Genomic DNA, 19,798 nt, shown 5'->3' on the forward strand with positions numbered 1-19,798 from the left:
CAGGTTTCCTGCTCCTTTTCCCAGCCAGAGCTGCCCTCCCTGGCTTGCTGCCACTGATGTGTGTGGAGGAGAAGTCACACAGGGATGTCTGAGCTGCAGGAGCTCTGGGTGGGGGAAGTGGAGTCCAGAGGGACAAAGGGATCCTTCAAAAGCTGTACCCAGGAGCAAACAGGGAGCCTGCTGGCTCACATCAGCCTGGACTAAACCTCCCAGCACCAGCACTGGGTGAACCACGAGCCAAAGATGCTGAGATACTGCTCTGGCCCAGGGGTGCAAGCCCAGGATGGGCACGGCCCCATGCCCTTCCCTCCATCCCCATACCCTTCCCTCCATCCCCATGCCCTTCCCTCCATCCCCATGCCCTTCCCTCCATCCCCATACCCTTCCCTCCAGCCCCATGCCCTTCCCTCCAGCCCCATACCCTTCCCTCCAGCCCCATGCCCTTCCCTCCATCCCCATACCCTTCCCTCCAGCCCCATGCCCTTCCCTCCAGCCCCATACCCTTCCCTCCATCCCCATACCCTTCCCTCCAGCCCCACACATTGCTGGGAAGTTCTGCACCTGTCCTGGCCAAGGCATGGCAGGCAGCCATGCATGGTTAATGGTTGATGAAATTTCTGTTCTGATATCACAGCCAGGTGCCATATTTGGGGTGGTTGGTCACCCCTGTGCTGCAGGTGGTGGGGCAGTGCCAGCAGCTCCCTGTGCCCATCCTGACAGTCCCTCCTGCTGTGTCCTGTGCCAGCAGCTCCCTGTGCCCACCCTGACAGCCTCTCCTGCTGTGTCCTGTGCCAGCAGCCTGCCAGAAGTGGCAGCCTCACACCCAGCATGGGGCTGGGATGCTTTTGGCATAATCAGCTGTATGAGGGCTGAAATAATTTGCTCTGAGTGTCAACTCTTGCCTCTGTGTTTTGTGTGTCACTGTCAGGGACAGCCCAGCAGGGACAGGAATGTGCTATAACATGACCACGGGTGCTATAAATAGAGAAGTGCCATGTGTCAGGCAGCCCTGGGGGCAGCAGCTCAGCTTCCTGAGGGGCAGCAGCATCTGATCTCCCTCTGGCACACATGGATTTCCAGAGATCTCTGAACACTCAGGGTGCCACTACTTTTAAAACAAGTGCCCAAAATCCCTGCTCAGACCGGAGCTGGGTTCAGGGAAATCCCCCAGGAGCCTGAGGCAGTTCCAGTCACACCAACAGCCAGGGAAACCTCAAAATCCCCCCAAATCTGGTGAAACCCACACTCGGCTCAGGGGAGGTGGCACGATGGCCATGCCCACATGGATGTGTGCGTGCTGAGGGTCCGGGTGGGCAGCTGGTGCTGTGCCCACTCTGGCTGGGGTCAGCCCGACCCCTCTGCCAGAGCCCCGGGCGCCCCCGCAGCATCCATCCCGTTCCCTTGGCGACTGTTGCCAGGTGAGAAACTCCCAGGCAGAATTTATTATCTTGGCAGATCCGTGAAGATGCTCCTCGCCAGAGCTGTAACCAGCACGGTGCCGGGCTGGACCCTCTAGAGCTGCCCGTGCCAGCAGCACCCGGGCGGGCAGTGCCCTGGCCCTGGCACTGCTCCCCGGACGGCAGCGCCTGTTTGGGGCCGTTCCTGCCGCTGGAGCGCCGCAGGAGGGGAATGAGGCGAGGGCACAGGGAGCGGGAGCGGCGCAGATGGCACCGGGCTGGCACGCTGCCCTGCCGCGGCTGCCCTAGAGCTGTGAGTATCTGCCCAGCCGGCAGAGGGCACCCCGGGAACCCCACCGACACCCCGGAACCCCACTGTACCCCGGAACCCCACTGACACCCCGGAACCCCACTGATATCCCGGGAACCCCACTGATATCCCGGGAACCCCACTGCACCCCCGGGCACCCCACTGTACCCCGGAACCCCACTGACACCCCGGGAACCCCACTGCACCCCAGGAATCCCACTGATATCCCGGGAACCCCACTGCACCCCCGGGCACCCCACTGCACCCCGGAACCCCACTGACACCCCGGAACCCCACTGATATCCCGGGAACCCCACCGACACCCCGGGCACCCCACTGACACCCCGGAACCCCACTGACACCCCGGGAACTCCACTGCACTCCGGGAACCCCATTGACACCCCGGGCACCCCACTGCACCCCAGGAACCCCACTGATATCCCGGGAACCCCACTGACACCCCGTGCACCCCACTGACACCCCGGGCACCCCACTGACACCCCGGGAGAAGCAGCAGAGCTGGGGGATGGCCGGGGAGCTGGGAATGGGGAATGATGGTTTGCAAGGGAACACAGTGGCAGAGCAGAAGGAGCTGCCTGCAGCCTTGAGAGCCTTGAGCTGGGGTGACACCAAAGCCAAGGCCATGGCAAAGACCGAAAAGTCCTGGCAGAAATACGAGCAAGCTGCTCTGCTTTGCTTGGAACCTCATTGATCTGCCCAAAAGGGGATCTGTGGCGGCAAGGACGCACAGAGGCTTTGAGGAGAGACTCATCTCCCTGTAGAGTGGCAGATGAGAGCACACGGAGGTGCTCAGCACGCAGACAGTGCATTGTCCCTTTAAATCCCAGCACGCTGCTGGTGCCTAACCCCGGATCACAGCAGCTCCCAAATCCCAAGAGCTAATTACAGGCAAACGCCCCTGCCAGGCTGGGAACTCAGGGTATTTACAGCCTGTGACACCCAGACCTGCTGCTGAGGAACTGAGGCACTGGGGAGGTTTGCTGGCATGGCACTGGGGAGAGTGGATGGTTTGCAGCCATTCCCCGAGCTCTTTGGGATAAGGGAGATGGTTTTTGTAAGGGAGATGTTTTTTCCAGAGTGTTCTTTGCTCCCCCACACTGGTACCATCACCCAGTGCTGGATGCAGGGGCAGGCAGGAAGCAAGCAGGGAGCTGTTTGCTTTTCACCCAGTTCCTGGCAGTGTGCTTCCCAGCCAAAGCATACACAAAATTCTGGGAGAGGCTGGGATGTGAGTGCTCTGCTTGCTCTGCTCCCTGCTGCAGGATGAGCTGCCTCCTTGCTGCTTGCCCCATGCACACAGCCCCTGCCATGGCTACAAGCCCTACCCAGGCTCCTGCTCTGGTTTTGTTGAGAGCATTGTGGTGCTCCTGCTGCTTTCCTGCAAGGGGGAGAGGAGAGTATAAACTATTCCTCCTGCCAGGATGCCCAGGGCACAAGCAGGCACAGCCTGGCTGGGTTAGCACTCTGCCAGTGTGGCCTGGACACTCTTACAGCAGGAGGGACCAGGGGAATCAGTTAATTAAAGGTAATTTTAACCCTTCCTGCCTGGTCTAGTGTTACAGCATCCCCCACTGCCTGTGCTGGGACTGTAGCCAAGGAGGCAGGACTACAAAATGTGTAATTATCACAGAGATCTATAAATGCACCCAAAGGTAACTCTGCTTTCCTGTTAAAGAACTGGAGCATGACATGGCTTGTGCTTTGCCTGCAAGAATCCTGGCTCTGGCAGCACTGAGCCCTGTGCCCAGATCCCAGTGGGCTCAGCACAGCCTCCACTGAGATTTGGAGGGATGAGGTCCTCAGCACAAATACCAGATTCTCTCCCAGCAGGGTCAGAGTGAAGCTGGATGAGGAACTAAAGTGGTAAAAGCAGTCACATGGTGAAGCAAATGGAATAAATATTTCCCCAACCAGAAACTATTCCACAGACTGCTGGGGCAGGAAAAATTACAGCTGAGTTACTGTGAAAGCAATGCAAAATCCAAACAGTTTAGGCTGTGGAAACCAGTCATTTGCAAAGCTATTTCCAAACTAAGTAAAAAATTCCCACTCAGAGATTCCTGGGTAGCTCCCAGCCCTGCTGGTAGGGCAGTGTGGCTGCACTGAGGGGACAAAACTCTGTCCCCTTCCCACATACCTGTCGAGCTGGGGGACTCTTTGTGATTTCCCCTTCACCCAGCACATGGGGCTGATGGACATGTCCCCACTGTCCCTCCCTGTGGCACCAGCTGAGTGTTTAATCCCAGCACAGACTGTGCTGCTGAGGAGGTTCCAGGTCTGAACTCAGCGAGCTTGGCCATCCCCCACCCCAGCAGCTGCCTCCACCTCTGTGTGCAGGGCTATATTTGGGAAGGCAGCAGAGAGCTACTGGCATGTTCCAACCAGCACCCTGGGAGTGCTGCCTGCTCTGGGTCCTGGAGAGCAGAGCTGGGGAGTGCTGGCTGCTCTCTCCACCTGGCCTCTTTAAGAGGCTGTCTCTGAGCTCCCTGCCTTTTCCAAACAATTTTCTCTTCTCCTTTTTCAGGAGCTGGGCCGCCAGGCAGGCATGTGTAAAGCAGACAGGGTTATTTTGGGACTGAGAGCCGGTGAGGAAGCTCACTCCCACCCCATGGACAGCCAGGCTCCCACACACAAATGCCCTGGCACATCTGAGGGGCTGGGAAAGCTGCACTGCAAACCCTGGGGGTTCCACTGCCCTTTGTGCAAAGGGTGAACACTGGGATTAAAAAAAAAAAAAAAAATGGAGGCTGGGATTAAGAAATTAATAAAGCTGGGATGCTGTCCAGATCAGGGCAGGCACTTGTGGAGACAGGAAAATTGACATCTGCTGTGGGAGTGAGACTCAGGCTTGTGTCCTTGGGCATCCCCAGTGATCCTTGTGGGTCTCTTCCAGCTCAGGAGATCTGTGATTCTGTGATTCTGTGATTCTGTGATTCTGTGATTCTGTGATTCATGTCCACCAGCCCAGGGGCTGTTCTGCTTCTGGGAGGTTCCAGAGTGAGGGGCAGTCAGCAGCCACCAGCTCTGCTGGTCCAGAATGCAGAGTGGGAACCCCTGGGTAGGATGTCCCTGCTGGCTGTGGCAGCTCTGGCTCAGGCATTTCTCTGTCCCAGGGGGTCTGTGCAGCCCCAGCTGTGCTGGGCTGGCAGGAAGAGGTGTGGGCCCTGAGTAGGCAGGGACAGGGAGTGGCAGGGAGGTGGCACAGGAGCTCTGGCTGATGCTATCTGTGACCCACATCACTTTTATGGCCTGTCAGCTGTTTACAGCACTGAGCTGTGCACAGGTGGGGTCAGGCTGCACAGGTGACTCACAGCATGAACAGCTTGCTGCCTCTCCGTGCTTGGGACAGAAAATGGGATAATAACTGGTGTGGAAAACGCTGTGAGGCTTTGTCTCTCCATTCCTCTGGATGGCTGCTGGGGCTTATGGATACAGGACTGGAATTCTTGCTTGCTCAAACAATTGCTCTTAAGTATTTTGTCATGAAACAGGGGAAGCTGAAATTAAAACTATGAAGAATTGAAGCCCAGGCATTGCTCAGCCGAGGGTTTGGTGACCTGCCAGACTCCTGGAGAATGCTTCAAATTTGGATAAGTGGAAGTTGCATAAATGGTGCAAACAGCAGGCTGCTGCTGCTCTACAGAGCCCTGGGTGCAGTTGGCAGTGCCACAGGATGTGCTGTCACTGGCTGAGCACCCAGCCAGGCACAGCTGCTCCCACCCTGGCCACTGTCACCAGTCAGCCAGGACACTGCTGCCTTCACCCCCTGCCCTGACAGAGTTTTTTTTTTGGAGAGGCTGTTTTCCAAAAACAGCTTGAAAATATGTAACTATCATACCAGAGCTGAGTGGTCACACAGAGATCTCCTGTCCCCGCCAGTCAGGCCAGTCCCCCTGAGCTCCTGGGGTTTGTGGTTTCCCAGAGCAGCTGCTCATCTTGGAAGGGAGAGCTCTGAGCAGCTGCAGGGACAGGGTTTGCTTCTGTGTGGAAGCTGTTGCTGGGGGAGATCTGGCCTCCAGAGTCTCAGGCAGTTTTATTCTCAGCTCTCTTGCTCACAAGCCCAATAGCCCTGGTAATGCTTCCAGCCTGGTGAAATGGAAAACTCCTGTGTGTGTGGTTTGGGAGGTTTTGTGCTTTTGGCTTGCATGGGGCAGGTGAGTGGATAGTGTCTCTTGTTAGCGTGGGCATCTCCTTGTGAGCTGGCCTAACTGCCCAGGGTTGAGCACTGAGAGCCCTTAAAAAATTACCTGAAAATTCCTGGTCTGCCTAAACTGGGGAATACTGACCAATGTCAAACACTCTTTGGCTTGTCCCATGTGTCCCAGCCAGGCAGTGTGTGCCCAGGCTGGACTGGGTGATGTGGCAGGCAGGGGATGCTCAGGCAGGGCAGTGTGTGCTCATCCCACACCAGCACTCCTGGGAAAGGCAGCAGGGCTGGTGCTGGGGCTGGGTGTGCTGGGCAGAGCAGGGGATGCTCAGGCAGGGCAGTGTGTGCTCATCCCACACCAGCACTCCTGGGAAAGGTGGCAGGGCTGGTGCTGGGGCTGGGTGTGCTGGGCAGAGCAGGGATCCCACGCCAGGCAGCCTTGTGTTCCCACCACCAGATGGGTGATCAGGGTGGGACAGACAGGAGGGATGTGAGGCTGAGAGCTGCGAGCTCCCATTATCTCGAGGCGGGTCCTTGAAGGTGGTGGGAAAAGCCCTCCTGCTCAGCTGGAGTCAGAACATCCAAAATACAGGAGACACATCTGTGTAACATAGTTCCCAAATCTTGCTACACACACCGGGCACTCCCAGGACCCGAAGGGGTGTCCCTGACAGGGGTTGTCTTGCAGGGTACCAAAATGCTCCCTGCCTGGCCAACTTCCCTCTCACATGCTGCCCCATTGAACCCCGGCCCAGCTCCATTTCTGGGTCTGGAGCTGGGGTCAGGCCCTGGATCTGAGGTGCTGGAGGATGCAGGCAACTCTCTGGCAGCTGATTCAGGCACGGCTGGCACCCACACTGGCATCCTTCCTGCCCCACAGTGGGACCCCAGTGTCCCTGGGCTGCCGAGCAATTCTCCCCGGAGGGACCCAGGGTGTTGGGAACTGCCCCGAATTAATTTAGCCTGGACTCGACAGGGGGTCCTGGGGAGGGCTCCAGAGTCCCAAGGGTGCACACAGGGGCAGCAGGGGGATTGTCAGCGCTGAACCCGGGGAGTGCCAAGGTGGGGGCTCCCGGGCTGTGGCTCCTGGCAGTGTCGGGGCTGTCCTGGGGAGGCGGCTCCCCGCAGAGATGGGGAACTCTCCATAGCAGATCCTGCTCCAAGACGGGGAGGTTGGGACAGCGGTGCAGGTGGGGCTGTCCTGGGGCAGAGACCTGCACACCTGGTGAGGAGCAGGGCACAGTGGCGAGGGGCATCCCTGAGCAGGAGGGTGATGGCCGGGGCAGAGCTGGGGTACCGGGAGCCGGGGGCTGGAGGGTACGGGCTGGTGGGGATGCCCGGCCGCCGGACCGGGGCTGCGGTTTCGGGGCGGTGCGGGGCTCCTGTCGGGGCTCCCGTTGGGCTCGGGGCGGTGCGGGGCTCCTGCCGGGGCTCCTGTCGGGCTCGGGGCGGTGCGGGGCTCCTGCCGGGGCTCCTGCCGGGGCTCTTGTCGGGCTCGGGGCGGTGCGGGGCTCCTGTCGGGCTCGGGGCGGTGCGGGGCTCCTGTCGGGGCTCCTATCGGGGCTCCTGTCGGGCTCGGGGCGGTGCGGGGCTCCTGCTGGGGCTCCTGCCGGGGCTCGGGGCGGTGCGGGGCTCCTGTCGGGGCTCCTGCCGGGGCTCCCGTCGGGGCTCGGTGCAGCCCCGCCCCGCCCCGTCCCGCCCCGCAGCGCGGCTCTCTCTCCGCTGCAGCCCGGGATGGCGCCGCGGCGGGGCTGAGCGGCCGGGCCGGGCCGGGCCGGGCCGGTGCCGCCATGGACGGGCCGAGCGGGGGCTGCCCGCCCCTCGCCGCCCCGGCACGGCCGAAGCTGCCGCTCGGCATCGTCTTCTCGACGGCGCTGTTCTGCGGGGAGGGGGCGGCGGCCGCCGTGCTCTGCCTCTCCTACGGCCACTCCGACGACCGCTTCTGGCTGGCGCTCACCGTGTTCTTCGTGCTCTGCCCGTCCGTCCTGGTGCAGCTCACCCTCATCTTCGTGCACCGCGACCTCAGCCGCGACCGCCCGCTCGTCCTGCTCATGCACCTGCTGCAGCTCGGGCCCGTCATCAGGTGAGCGCGGCGGGGACCCGGGCACCTCGGGCACCCTGAGCACCTCCCGGGTACCCCCTGGGCACCCCTGGGACACCCTGAGCACCTCCCGGGTACCCCCTGGGCACCCCTGGGACACCCTGAGCACCCCCCGGGTACCCCCTGGGCACCCCTGGGACACCCTGAGCACCCCCCGGGTACCCCCTGGGCACCCCTGGGACACCCTGAGCACCTCCCGGGTAGTCCCCGGGCACCCCCGGGCACCGGCTGAGAGCCGGGAGCGGTGCCGGGCAGGACAGGCACCCAGCCCCGGCTGTCAGCGCCCATCCGCCCGGGGCTGCTCCGCCGCCTCCCGGTGCCTCCCGCCCGGCGCTGCCGCTCCCGGACCCTTTCTCGCCGCTGGTGCCGCGGCTGCTGCTGCCGCTGGAGCCGCTCCGGGCGGGACGCGGCTCTGCTGGCCCCGCTGTGTCCCAGCTGCTGGGAAAGCTCTGTCCCGGCTCCGGGAGGCAGCCAGCCATTCGCTCAGCCTCTTGGTTTTGCCATCACCATGCTGGGAGCGCAGATGGGAATCCCCGTGGGTGAATATGCACATGGTACCGACCTGAGTCAGGGAAGGTTTCGATTAGATACCAGGAAAAGGTTTTACACCCAGAGACAGGGTGGTGGAGCTCAAACAGACTCTCCAGGGAAGTGGTGACAGTAGCTGGCCTGTCACAAACAATTGTCACAAACATACCTTCGACAAGCGTTTGGACAGCGCTCTTGGGCACATAATGGAGTTATTGGGGTGTCCTGCATAGGGCCAGGAGTGGGACTCAGTGCGGTTATGGGACACAAAGGAGAAGAGTTAGATGCAGGAGTGGGGCTGGCATGGCAACTGTGGGGCCGCTGGGCTGTGCTGGGAAGAGGACAGAGAGGGGGTGGATGGATGTTGCACAAGCTGATCCCTCATTCCTTGGGAATGCTGTGCTGCCTCCCGGGCTGTCATCACCCCGAGCAGCCTGCTGCACGAGAACACACTGCAGGGAGTGTGGCAAAGCCCCATCCCCGTGGGGCTCCTTCCCCAGGACAGATGTGTGCTCACAGAGCTCCCAAACTGCAGTGGCTGCTCTGCACTTCCTCTGCCACTGGAAACAAGCAGTGCCCCAGATGTGTCCCTGTCACCCTGCCTTATCTCCAGAGCCACCTGGGCTCAGTGCTCCCAGCCTGTGCTGGCCCACAGGAGTGCCACACCTCTCACCACAGCAGCCCAGGCTGTCTGAGGCACGGTGCTGCCCAGCCAGGGCTGCCCAGGGGAGGCTGCTTGGGCTGGAGATAGAGCCCAGCCTGCTGAGAAGGTTGGTAGGAGCCAGCTGGGATTACTCTTCAAACTGGGCCTTTGGCATGAAACTTTTCCTAGAGAATTTGTCCTAAACCTCACTCCTTTTGGGTCTGATACACAGCAGTTCATGCCGTCCTGACAAGCACTCATACACAATGATGTCCTGCTGGTCCCAGAGCCAGCAGGTCCCCAGGCAGGAGCCAAGCTGATCCCCTCTGGGCATGCACACCCAAATCAGGCAGTGTGGAGGGGCTGGGATCCCCCTGTCCCTGCAGGCATGGCAGAAAGTCACACACACGAGAGAAAGAGCCGCAGAAGCGCTGCCTTATCTGCCCGTGCCACACGTGGCTTCACCCTGAGCTCTCCTTCCTGCTGTCCCCACCAGGGAGGAAGTGTGAAGCCTTCTGCTCAAGATGAGACATCAAAGAAAACTGTGATATTCAGCTCTGATATTTCAGTGTTTCTTTCTCCTCTGCTTAGAGGAAGAGGTTTCTGGCTGTTGGGAAGACAGAACCCAAGGGTTATTAGCATCTTCCTGTAGCTGTTTTGCTGGCACAAGCTCCCAGCTTTGTACCCTGGATGCTGCACCTCTTCCACCAGGGTTTCACCCCTCATTGGAGCTGCTGTTGCCTCCCTGCTGTGATTCATCCTGAATGTGGAGCAGAGGAGAAGCCACTGGGCATCCCCATGGTCCTGGTGTGACCGGTCAGCACTGCTGGACAGTTGCCCAGAGCAGTTGGGCTGCACTCAGCAGGAGCAGGGTCTGGCCACCACCAAAATTGAGGCCAAAATTTCCAGGTTTTTGGGGCCAGAATCCCTGGGTTTTGGAGCAGGAATTCCTGGGGTTGGGTCTTAGAATTCCAAGGATTTTGGGGCTGAAATTTCCAGAGTTTTGTAGCTGAAATTCTCAGGATTTTAAAGCTAAAATTCCCAAGATTTTCAGGCTGAAATTCCAAAAGTTCTAAGCTTGTAATCCCCAGGTTTTTGGGGACAGAATTCCTGAATCATACCATTTGGAGGATTTTGGGGCTGAGATTCCCATGATTTTGGGGCTGCAATTCCCAGATTTTTGGGCTGCAATTCCCAGATTTTGGGGCTGCAATTCCCAGATTTTTGGGCTAGAATTCCCAGATTTTTGGGCTGCAATTCGCACATTTGGGGCTGCAATTCCCAGATTTTTGGGCTAGAATTCCCAGATTTTTGGGCTGCAATTCCCACATTTGGGGCTGCAATTCCCAGATTTTGGGGCTGCAATTCCCAGATTTTCAGAGCTGAAATTCCCGACTTTTGGGGCAAGGCGGGGCTGGAGGCGCTGGCGGTGGGGGGCAGCAGGAGGGCCGGGGTGACAGCTGCTGCGTGCCCACAGGTGTGTGGAGGCGCTGGTGGTGTACTGCTGGGCAGGGAGGCAGGAGGAGCCCTATGTCACCATCACCCGCAAGCGGCGGCTGCGGAAGGGCTACGAGGTGGAGATGGAGCAGGAGGTGGGGCACTCGGAGCGCCGGCTGGCCACGCACCGCAACGCCTTCAAGCGCATGGCCGTGATCCAGGCGTTCCTGGGCTCCACCCCGCAGCTCACCCTGCAGCTCTACATCAGCGTGCTGGAGAAGTACGTCCCTGCAGCCCGAGGTAAGGGACAGCGCTCCCCGGGACCCCACCAGCAGCTCCGTAGCTGCCTGGGCTCCTGTGACATCAGGCAATCCAAAAAGTCGTTTCCGGGGATGCAGCTTCCCCTGGACGACCCTAAATGTGGAGCACAACGCACAGAGTTTGGGCACTGGTCAGCTCTCTGCTTTGCTGCTTGCAGTGATGCATGACTGAGGTGCCAGGCTCTGCTCCCAGCCCCGTGCTGTATCTGCCCTCCAGAACAAAGCCATCCACCCAGTGCCATGTCTCATTAGAGGGTCAGGTCCCTGTCCTAGCCTGCTCCACTCTCCATTCATTTTTTTCCATCTATCTACAGGCTCAACTCCCTCCACTGTATCTATTTCTGCACATTTTCCAACAACAAGAGCTCCCAGCCCAGCACTCCCACTCCAAGGCTCCCTTGCCTGCTCCCAGGATGTTTATGTGCTTGGGGGTGGATATGCCAGAGCAAACTTTTGACTCCCATTTTGGCATGGTACCAAGCTGGGCAATGGTGCTCCTGCACCATTCCAATTACAGTGCTGGGTGAAGGACCTGCCCTCACTCCCAGCAGTGCTGGGAGCCCAGACCTTGTCAGCTGTGCCCACAGCAGGTGCATGAAAATGGAAGCACAGGAGATGTCCCATAGAAACCCTCTAATTTGCCACACCTCTCTGCAAAGCCGTTTTGGGGAGTTGCAGGCACACAGGAATGATGAGTGCCAGTGCTCCTCTAGCAGTAGATGCAGGAAGTAAACACCAAATGATGTGTTTTGGGTGATTCCCTTGCAGCTGGAATGCCAGCTCAGCCCTGCAGCTGGCAGCCACCATGGATGGGACCAGCTGCACTTTTCTATTCCTCCCCATGGTATTCCTGGCTGTGCTGAATGTGAGCAGCTGCTGGCATTCCCTACAAATGACCTTGGCTTTGCAGCCCTCAGATGGGGCTGGCTCTAGGGATGCCCCTGGGGCTACAGTGATGCAGCTCTTGGCTGGGATGAAGGCAGAGGGGCCCTCACAGCACAGGCTGTGCCCTGCTTACCCTTGAGCAGCATTTCCTGCACAGGCTTTGGGGCAAGGTCCAAGGACAGAAATGGCTCCAATAAACACAGGCCAAGGCTTGTATTTATTGGTGTAGGGAGAAATTTTGGGTTCTGAGCATCCTACTGCCATCGACTTCCCCCACAGCCACCTCACCATGGGGACTGTCACCACCATTCATGAGCTGTTCCAGCAGTGCTCACGCTGGGCCTTCTGCTGTGAGCCCAGGTGTTTGGCACCCTGTACTTCTCACTCAGGACTGGCACCCCACATTTCCCACCTGGGCTTGTCCCCCCACACCTTGCACCCCAGGCAGTGGAGAGGCTGGACACAGCCTGGTGCCCTACACTGCCTGAGTGCCCTGCTGTCTCCCTGCAGCTGTCCTCATGGCCATCTGCCTGGTGTCAGTCACCTACGGAGCGCTGGTGTGCAACATCCTGGCCATCCAGGTCAAGTACGATGACTACAAGGTGCAGCTGCGGCCGCTGGCCTTCCTGTGCATCGTGCTGTGGCGCAGCCTGGAGATCTCCACCCGCATCGCCGTGCTCGTGCTCTTCAGCACTGTCTTCAAGCACTGGATCATCCCCATCGCCCTGGCCAACCTGCTGGTGGTGTTCCTGCTGCCCTGGCTGCAGTTCTGGCGCAGCGGCAGCCGCCTGCCTGACAACATCGAGAAGAACTTCAGCCGCCTGGGCACGGTGGTGGTGCTCTGCGCCTTCACCCTGCTCTACTCCAGCATCAACATGTTCTGCTGGTCGGCCGTGCAGCTCAAGCTGGCTGACAGGGACCTCATCGACAAGTCTCAGAACTGGGGCCGCGTGCTCGTGTACTACGCGACCCGGCTGGCCGAGAACACGGCCCTGGTCGTGCTCTGGTACTTCTTCAAGACTGACGTCTACGAGAACGTCTGCACGGCCCTGCTGGTGCTGCAGCTGCTCTTGGGCTACTGCCTGGGCATCTACTTCATGCTGCTCTTCTTCCAGTACCTGCACCCGTGCCGCCAGCTCTTCAGGCACAACGTGGCAGATTTCCTGCACTGTGTGTGCTGCCGCCGGCGCCCGGCGGGGACCCCCCTGTGCCTGGAGGCGCCCCTGGAGCCCGGCGTGAGGCACAGCATCGTCTGAGCACCCTGCTGCTCCGGCCAGCTGGGCACGGGCACGGGCAGCACCAGCCCGAGCAGCCTGGTGGCACAGCCAGCAGCCGGAGCATGCTGGTGGCACAGACCAAGTGCTGCCTGGTCCTGCAGTGGCAGCAGGTCCCAGTGCATCCCCATGGGGACAGGAGTGTGCTTGCCCACTCAGGACCACTCATATGAACAGGAGGGAGGGTGGATTTGGAGTGGACATAAGGGAGTTGTTTACAATGAGGGTGGAGAGGGACTGGCACGTGTTGCCCAGGGAGATGGTGGATGTGCCATCCCTGAAAACATTCAAGGCCAGGCTGGATGGGCTCTGAGCAACCTGGCCAAGGTGAAGATGTCCCTGCCCATCTCTGGAGTTGAACTGATGGCCTTTAGAGGTCCCTTCCAACCCAAGCTATTTTACGGTTTTACAGTCCTACAACTTACAGGGTGCCCAGGCCAGTTGCCCTTGCAAGCTGGCTGCCACCTGGTGCACAGCCCCCGGGGTGCCCCAACACCTCCCCTTGCTGCTATGGTGCACTTGGTGACCTCGGGCCGTGGGTGCCACCGGGACTGTTTGAAGCAGTAAAGAAACTTTGCTGTGGCTGCACGTGTGGGTGCTGGCAGTGACTCATGGGGAGGGTGGGGACAGGTGCACACACCTGCTGTCCGTGGCAGCCTCTGGTGGGGATGGGGGAGCCCCTCCGTGGAGCTGCTGAGGTTCAGGGGCAGGCGGGATGGGGCTGGCCCGTGCTGTGCTGTGTCAGCAGGGCCATGGCTGTGGGCCAGGAGGGAGCAGCATGCCAGCAGGGAGCAACCCTGCCCGACCTGTTCCTCCAGCCCCAGGGGCCCAGAACAGGCTGCTGTTCCCAGCTGGAGCACTGGACACCCCGCAGCTCAGGGCCCTGAGTGGAGGGCAGGCAGCAGGGGAAGGCTGGCACAGCAGTGGGTACAGATGGGACCCAGGGAGCCTGGCCCCAAACCAGGGACACCCCCCAGCCCAGCACCCATTTTTGGGGTCAGCTCAGTTTGGGTGCTGGACTGGGGATGCTCATCAGCCCTGGGGTCCCATGGAGGTGCAGCACAGCAGGTGCTCAGTCCTAAATCATCCTGCAATGGATTCCTGGGCTGGATCCTGTCACTGGCATAGTGCTGTGACCCCAGGATGCTTCTCTTCCTTCATTATCCTCTGCAAAATGGACAGTGGGTGGAGGTTGGTGAGGGAGGCCAGGGAAAACAGAGCTGCTGGGCCAGGCACAGGATGGATCCTCAACTTCTTCCCAGGAAATTCCTACCTTACAAAACAAGCCCGTTTTTGTCTCAGAGGCTGCAAGACCCCAGGAGGAGCAGCCAGACACCCTGTGCCCCCCAGCCGTGGGGATCTCTCAGCGGGGTCCATCCCCGGCCATCCCCGGGGCTCCTTTCGGTATTGGCCGGTTGGGGCAGCCCTGCCTTCCTGGAAGGTGGCCTTTGAAACCACCAGCATTTCCTTGAAGTCTTCTCAGGGGAAAGTCCCCGTGATGCCGTTGCTGTCGCGCCTCCCGCTGCCTCCATAAAACGCCGGGCGGGCGGCGGCGCGGGGACAGCGCGGGGACATCGCGGGGACATCGCACCATGGGCAACTGGCTGGTCAACCACTGGTTCTCAGCCGCCGTGCTCGTGAGTCGGGGGCTGGGGGGTCAGGGGGGCTCGGGGGCTGCCCTGGGATGGGCTCTGCGGAGAGGCGAGCATCCCCTCTGCCCCGCCAAGCCGCGCGCCCCGGCGGCCAGGGGAGGCGTGGAGAACTGAAGTTTTGGGGAAAACATAGCTCACAGGAAAGGGGGTTCTGGAAAACTTAGAAATGCTGCTGCTTTGCCCAGCCACTTTGGCTGGGAGCCTCCCACGTGCCTCTTCTCTGCTTGTGAGAGGAGGAGGATCCTGTGAGAGCTGTGGCGGGGTGAGGAGCTGGCACCACAGGGACCATCTGGCGCTGCCGTGCTGCAGCATCTCTGATATAACAGAGCTTGCCTGGCCAGCACCATCAGCTGCTCAGCACTGTGTGAGGAGCTGTGAATGCATGGGAACATGGGCGTTTACAGGCAGTTGGGCTATTTTAATTCTCTAAGTTACTTAAAAAAGAAAAAGTAAACAGCCAAAACCCAAATACACTGCAGGGTGGTTTTTTTTTTTTTTTTTGGGACCTGTACAAAAATTCAGTGGCTGTGAGAGGCGGCACTGTGGGGAGCAGTGGGGTTAGTCAGGGGACAGCAGCACAGTGGGGCCAGGTGAATCAGCTCCCTGTGGAACTTCCTTCCAGAACCTTTCCCACACAGCCCTGACCACCCTCTGTGCCTGCTTTCCTTCCCGTTACTCGGACATTACCTGCTCCTGCCCTTCCTCCTTCCTCCTGCATGGGTGATGCACAGGGCAGAGTGTGACAAGACAGCAATTCAGCCAGATTTCCACACCTCTCCCCACCTTTGGCCCTGTGTCCCAGCCCTGTGCGTGACTGGGCAGCTCATAAGGAAGCAGGACAGGGAACGCTGTCCTGACACGCTCTGGCTGCACCTGGCCCTGGCTGCTGCCCTGTGAGAGGCTCCCTGGACAGGGTCCCTCATGAGGCTGTGGCTTTCCCCCACAGGCAGCCTGGCTGGGCATCAACATCTTCCTCTTCACCTACTACTTTCTGTTCTTTGACCGGGACGAGCGGTATTTCTACACCAGGGCCATCCTTGGGGTAAGGTGCTCCCCACAGCACCCTGCCTGCCCAGGCAGAGGAGTCCCTGGGGGCCCTGCTGCAGTGGGGTGGGGGCTGCAACATCCCACTCCCCTTTCACATCCAGCCCACCATCATTCTGTCCCACTCCATGGCCTGGCATTGCACCCTGCTGGTCCCTGTCCGGATCCCTGTCTGGTCTCAGCCCAGCAGCATCCCAGCCCAGCCTAGCATCTCCCCCTCCCAGTGGTCTCCCTCTGCATCTCCCCTCCCAGTCCCCATGCCAGCCCAGCATCTCTCCATCCCAGTTCCCAGTCCAGCATCACTCAGCCCCAGCTCAGCACTGACTGCCCCATCCTGAGGCTGCTCACCCCTCTCTTCTCCCCAGTCCGCCCTGGCGTGGGCTCGAGCATCAGCCAAGTGCCTCAACTTCAACAGCATGCTGATCCTGCTGCCTGTGTGCCGCAACCTGCTCTCCTTCCTGCGTGGCAGCTGCTCGGTGAGTGTCCCGCGGTGGCACAGCCGCTGTCTGTGCTGTCCCCAGCGCTGTCCCCTCCCGACACCGCCGCCTCTCCCCGCAGTGCTGCAGGCGCACGCTGCGCAAGCAGCTGGACCACAACCTCACCTTCCACAAGCTGGTGGCCTACGCCCTGGCCCTGCTCACAGGTACCCCTGGGCTGGGGCGGGGGGCAGTGGGCCCTGGGAGCTGCCCGGTGGGTGACTGCCTGTCCCCTGTGCAGCTGTCCACACCATCGCCCACCTCTTCAACCTGGAGCGCTACAACCAGAGCCAGCAAGCCGCGGACGGCAGCCTGGCCGCCGTGCTCTCCAAGATGCACCTGCAGGGCAGCAAGTGGCTGAACCCCATCCACTCCAACCAGACGGTGAGCGTGGCCCGGGCACCCAGACCCAGCAGGACCCGTCCCCTGCTCCCCTAACCCGCCCTGCTGCCCCTGCAGACCGTCGAGTACGTGGCTTTCACCACCATCCCGGGGCTGACGGGGGTGATCATCACACTGGCACTCATCCTCATGGTCACGTCCTCCACCGAGTTCATCCGCAGGAACTACTTTGAGCTCTTCTGGTACACACACCACCTCTTCCTCGTCTACTTCGCTGGCCTGGTCATCCACGGCATCGCGTAAGGCTCCGCCCGCTCCCCGGGGCAGGACGGCGAGGGGCAGGGCCCCCCTGCTGGGGCAGCTGGGGAGGGTCCGGGGGGCTGTGAACTGCTGTTCCCAGGGCAGGACAGCGAGGGGCAGGGCACACAGAGCTCTGCTGGGGCCGTGGGGAGGGTCCGGGGGGCTGTGAGCTGCCAGCTGGCCTCACGCAGGGGGGCTCAGCCCTGGCTGGGAGCAGAAGCTGCCCCATGGCTCACCCCTCACCTCCCTGCAGCGGGCTGGTGCGTGGGCAGACGGAGCAGAGCATGGCAGAGGTGCACCCCTATCACTGCGCCGAGTACCTCACGCAGCGCGACCAGAACTGCACCCACAGCTGCTGCAAAGACCCCGAGTTTGGGAGCATCCCTGCCGAGGTAGGGCAGTGCTGGGATGGCAGTGGTGGGGGAGAAGCTCTTTCCTTGCCCTTGGGATGCTACAGCCCTGGCCTTTTGCAATCCTTTGCTCTCCTCCATCTTCACAGTCCTGGAAGTGGGTGCTTGCCCCCATCATCCTCTATGTGTTTGAGCGGATCCTGCGGGTCTGGCGTGCCCGGCAGAAGGTGGTTGTCAAAAAGGTGGGTGCTGCAGGGGCTGTTCCTATGCCAGTTCTACCCTTGGAGTCACTGGTGCCACATCTCCTCGCCGTGGTGGCCCTGGGGAGGTCAGCAGGGGCCACAGCCACAGCCCCTTCCCAGGGGCTGAGCCCTGCCCATGCCCCAGGTGGTGATGCACCCTGCCCGTGTGCTGGAGCTGCAGATGCAGAAGAAGGGCTTCTGCATGGAGGTGGGGCAGTACATCTTTGTCAACTGCCCTGCCATCTCCCCGCTGGAGTGGCACCCCTTCACCCTCACCTCTGCACCTGAGGAGGATTTCTTCTCCATCCACATCCGGGCAGCTGGCGACTGGACAGAGCGTCTCATCGACACCTTCCAATCAGAAACACCCAGGTAGGCTGGGCAGAGCCCAGCGGGTCATGCCAGGGATTTGGGGAGGCTGCAGCTCTCACCCAGGCCCTGCTCTGGCCAGGATTGAGGTGGATGGTCCCTTTGGCACGGCCAGTGAAGACGTGTTCCAGTACGAGGTGGCCATGCTGGTCGGAGCGGGCATCGGCGTCACCCCCTTCGCCTCCATCCTCAAATCCATCTGGTACAAGTTCCAGCAGGCTGACCAGACCCTCAAGACCAAGAAGGTGCAGAGTGTCCCATGGGACCAGAGGGTTTGTCCCTCTGGCTCTGCTCCACCTTGAGCAATCCCTCTCTCCCTGCACCCCAGATCTACTTCTACTGGCTGTGCCGGGACACAGGAGCCTTTGCCTGGTTCAACGACCTGCTTGCCTCTCTGGAGCACAAGATGGCTGAGTCGGGCAAGGCAGATTTCCTCACCTACCGTCTCTTCCTCACTGGCTGGGACACCAGCATTGTGAGTCACTAATGGCAGCCATGGCTGCAACAGGGGGACACGGGGGGCCAAGCTGGGCAGGGCCAGCGTGACAGTGGCTTTCAGGCACAAGGCCAGGCCCAGTGTTGGGTGGGATCAACAGTGGGTGCTCCTCCATGGTGAGGGACGGGAGGGGGGCTCATGGGGGGTGCCTGGGGTTCTCATCATCCCTGCCTGCCCAGGCCAACAATGTGGCACTGCACTTTGACACCGCTACGGACACGGTGACGGGGCTCAGGCACAAAACCATCTTCGGGCGGCCCATGTGGAACATGGAGTTTGCAGCAGTGGCTGCAGCCCACCCCAGGTGAGAGCTGAGCAGGGAATTGGGGGTGTTGGAGCTGGAGGCACGTCCCCTACCCTGGCACTGAACACTGGGCTGCCTTTGGGAGAGGTGTGCTATCCCCTGCCTGCCACTGACATCCCCATGCTGCTTGCAGGTCAGTGGTCGGTGTGTTCCTCTGTGGGCCAGAGGCCCTGGCAAAGAGCCTGAAGAAATCCTGCCACCAGCACTCCAGCCTGGACCCCAGGAAGGTCAAATTCTACTTCAACAAGGAAAACTTTTAAGTGGCAGCGAGGCTGGCACCCCAGCAGGCAGGGACCCTGACTGTGCTGCCTCAAGGCTGTTCCAAAGCAGGGCCAGGGATAAGCACCCGTGCATGCACTGAAGCCAGGCCAGACACAGCAAGCTCTCCACGAGGATTCCAGGTTCAAAGACTGCTGCCTGCCTGTCCTGGTGTGCAAGGGGTCCTCATGGAGCAAGTGGGCTCCACCCAGCCCCCTCACTGGGAAACCAGAGACACATTCTGTGATGCTGCTGGAGCAGCAGGAAACAGTGGGAGCCCAGCAGGTTGGGCAGAACCACCTGGGGTGGGGATGGGACATGGGCATCCACACAGGTGTCAGGGGCCAAAGTTTTTTTTTTTCAGGGTTTAAACAGTCTTTTGTATAAGAATAAATTAAACTTCCTTTTCTTTGTAACAGCCTCCGTGGTGACTCAGCTGTGCAGGTAGAAAGAAGCCCATGCTCTGTCCCCCTGTAGGGCTGCAACAGAAGAGCTGGTTGACAGCAAACCCTTTGGGGTGCAGGAGCAGACACCCCTCTGCAGGGGCTCACTGCCACCCTGGCAGCCCCAGAGGCAGCCTGCACCCAGCACACAGCTCAGCTCCCACTGCAGCTCACACCAGGCTCTGCTCCAGGGTATGCAAAGAGGGAAACCCCGCTCCCTGAGCAGGCTGCTGTGGTAAGTGATACTGCAATTGGATCCAGAGCCCTTCCTGCCCTGCCAGCAGGCACAGAAAGCCAAGCTCCCTGTCCTGCCCTTCCCCTACACCCCTGCAAGCAGCACAGCACAAGAAATTCCATGACTAGGTCTTGCCCTGGTGTGGGGAGGAGGGAGGATGGCAAGTGGCTTGGACAAGACTGGAGCCAAGCCACGCTGCCCCCAGAAGCCAACATACCCATTCT

General features: G+C 60.4%; 2 protein-coding genes across 3 annotated transcripts; both read left to right on the plus strand.

The window, feature by feature from the left end:
• Nucleotides 1–1,582: 1,582 nt before the first annotated feature.
• Nucleotides 1,583–13,088, plus strand: XKRX (XK related X-linked). The gene is made up of 4 exons (XM_079318739.1): nucleotides 1,583–1,710; nucleotides 7,604–7,958; nucleotides 10,625–10,884; nucleotides 12,300–13,088. Exons 2-4 carry the CDS (start codon nucleotides 7,666–7,668, stop codon nucleotides 13,043–13,045), a joined length of 1,299 nt encoding a protein of 432 aa, XP_079174865.1. The 5' UTR covers nucleotides 1,583–1,710; nucleotides 7,604–7,665; the 3' UTR covers nucleotides 13,046–13,088.
• Nucleotides 13,089–14,388: 1,300 nt separating this feature from the next.
• NOX1 (NADPH oxidase 1) lies at nucleotides 14,389–19,314 on the plus strand. Of its 2 annotated transcripts, none has more exons than XM_079319317.1 (13): nucleotides 14,389–14,700; nucleotides 15,662–15,757; nucleotides 16,125–16,235; nucleotides 16,318–16,402; nucleotides 16,477–16,619; nucleotides 16,695–16,876; nucleotides 17,131–17,269; nucleotides 17,377–17,469; nucleotides 17,615–17,841; nucleotides 17,921–18,083; nucleotides 18,167–18,313; nucleotides 18,514–18,638; nucleotides 18,772–19,314. In XM_079319317.1, the coding sequence occupies exons 1-13, from the start codon at nucleotides 14,656–14,658 to the stop codon at nucleotides 18,896–18,898; spliced, it is 1,683 nt and encodes a 560-aa protein (XP_079175443.1). In that variant the 5' UTR covers nucleotides 14,389–14,655; the 3' UTR covers nucleotides 18,899–19,314. The 2 variants fall into 2 exon arrangements, with proteins under 2 accessions (XP_079175443.1, XP_079175444.1); XM_079319318.1 differs by lacking the exon at nucleotides 14,389–14,700 and adding an exon at nucleotides 14,821–15,521.
• The last annotated feature ends 484 nt before the right edge of the window (nucleotides 19,315–19,798 follow it).

Source organism: Erithacus rubecula (genome assembly GCF_903797595.1).
Source record: "Erithacus rubecula genome assembly, chromosome: 15".
In the NCBI taxonomy this organism is placed as follows: domain Eukaryota; kingdom Metazoa; phylum Chordata; class Aves; order Passeriformes; family Muscicapidae; genus Erithacus; species Erithacus rubecula.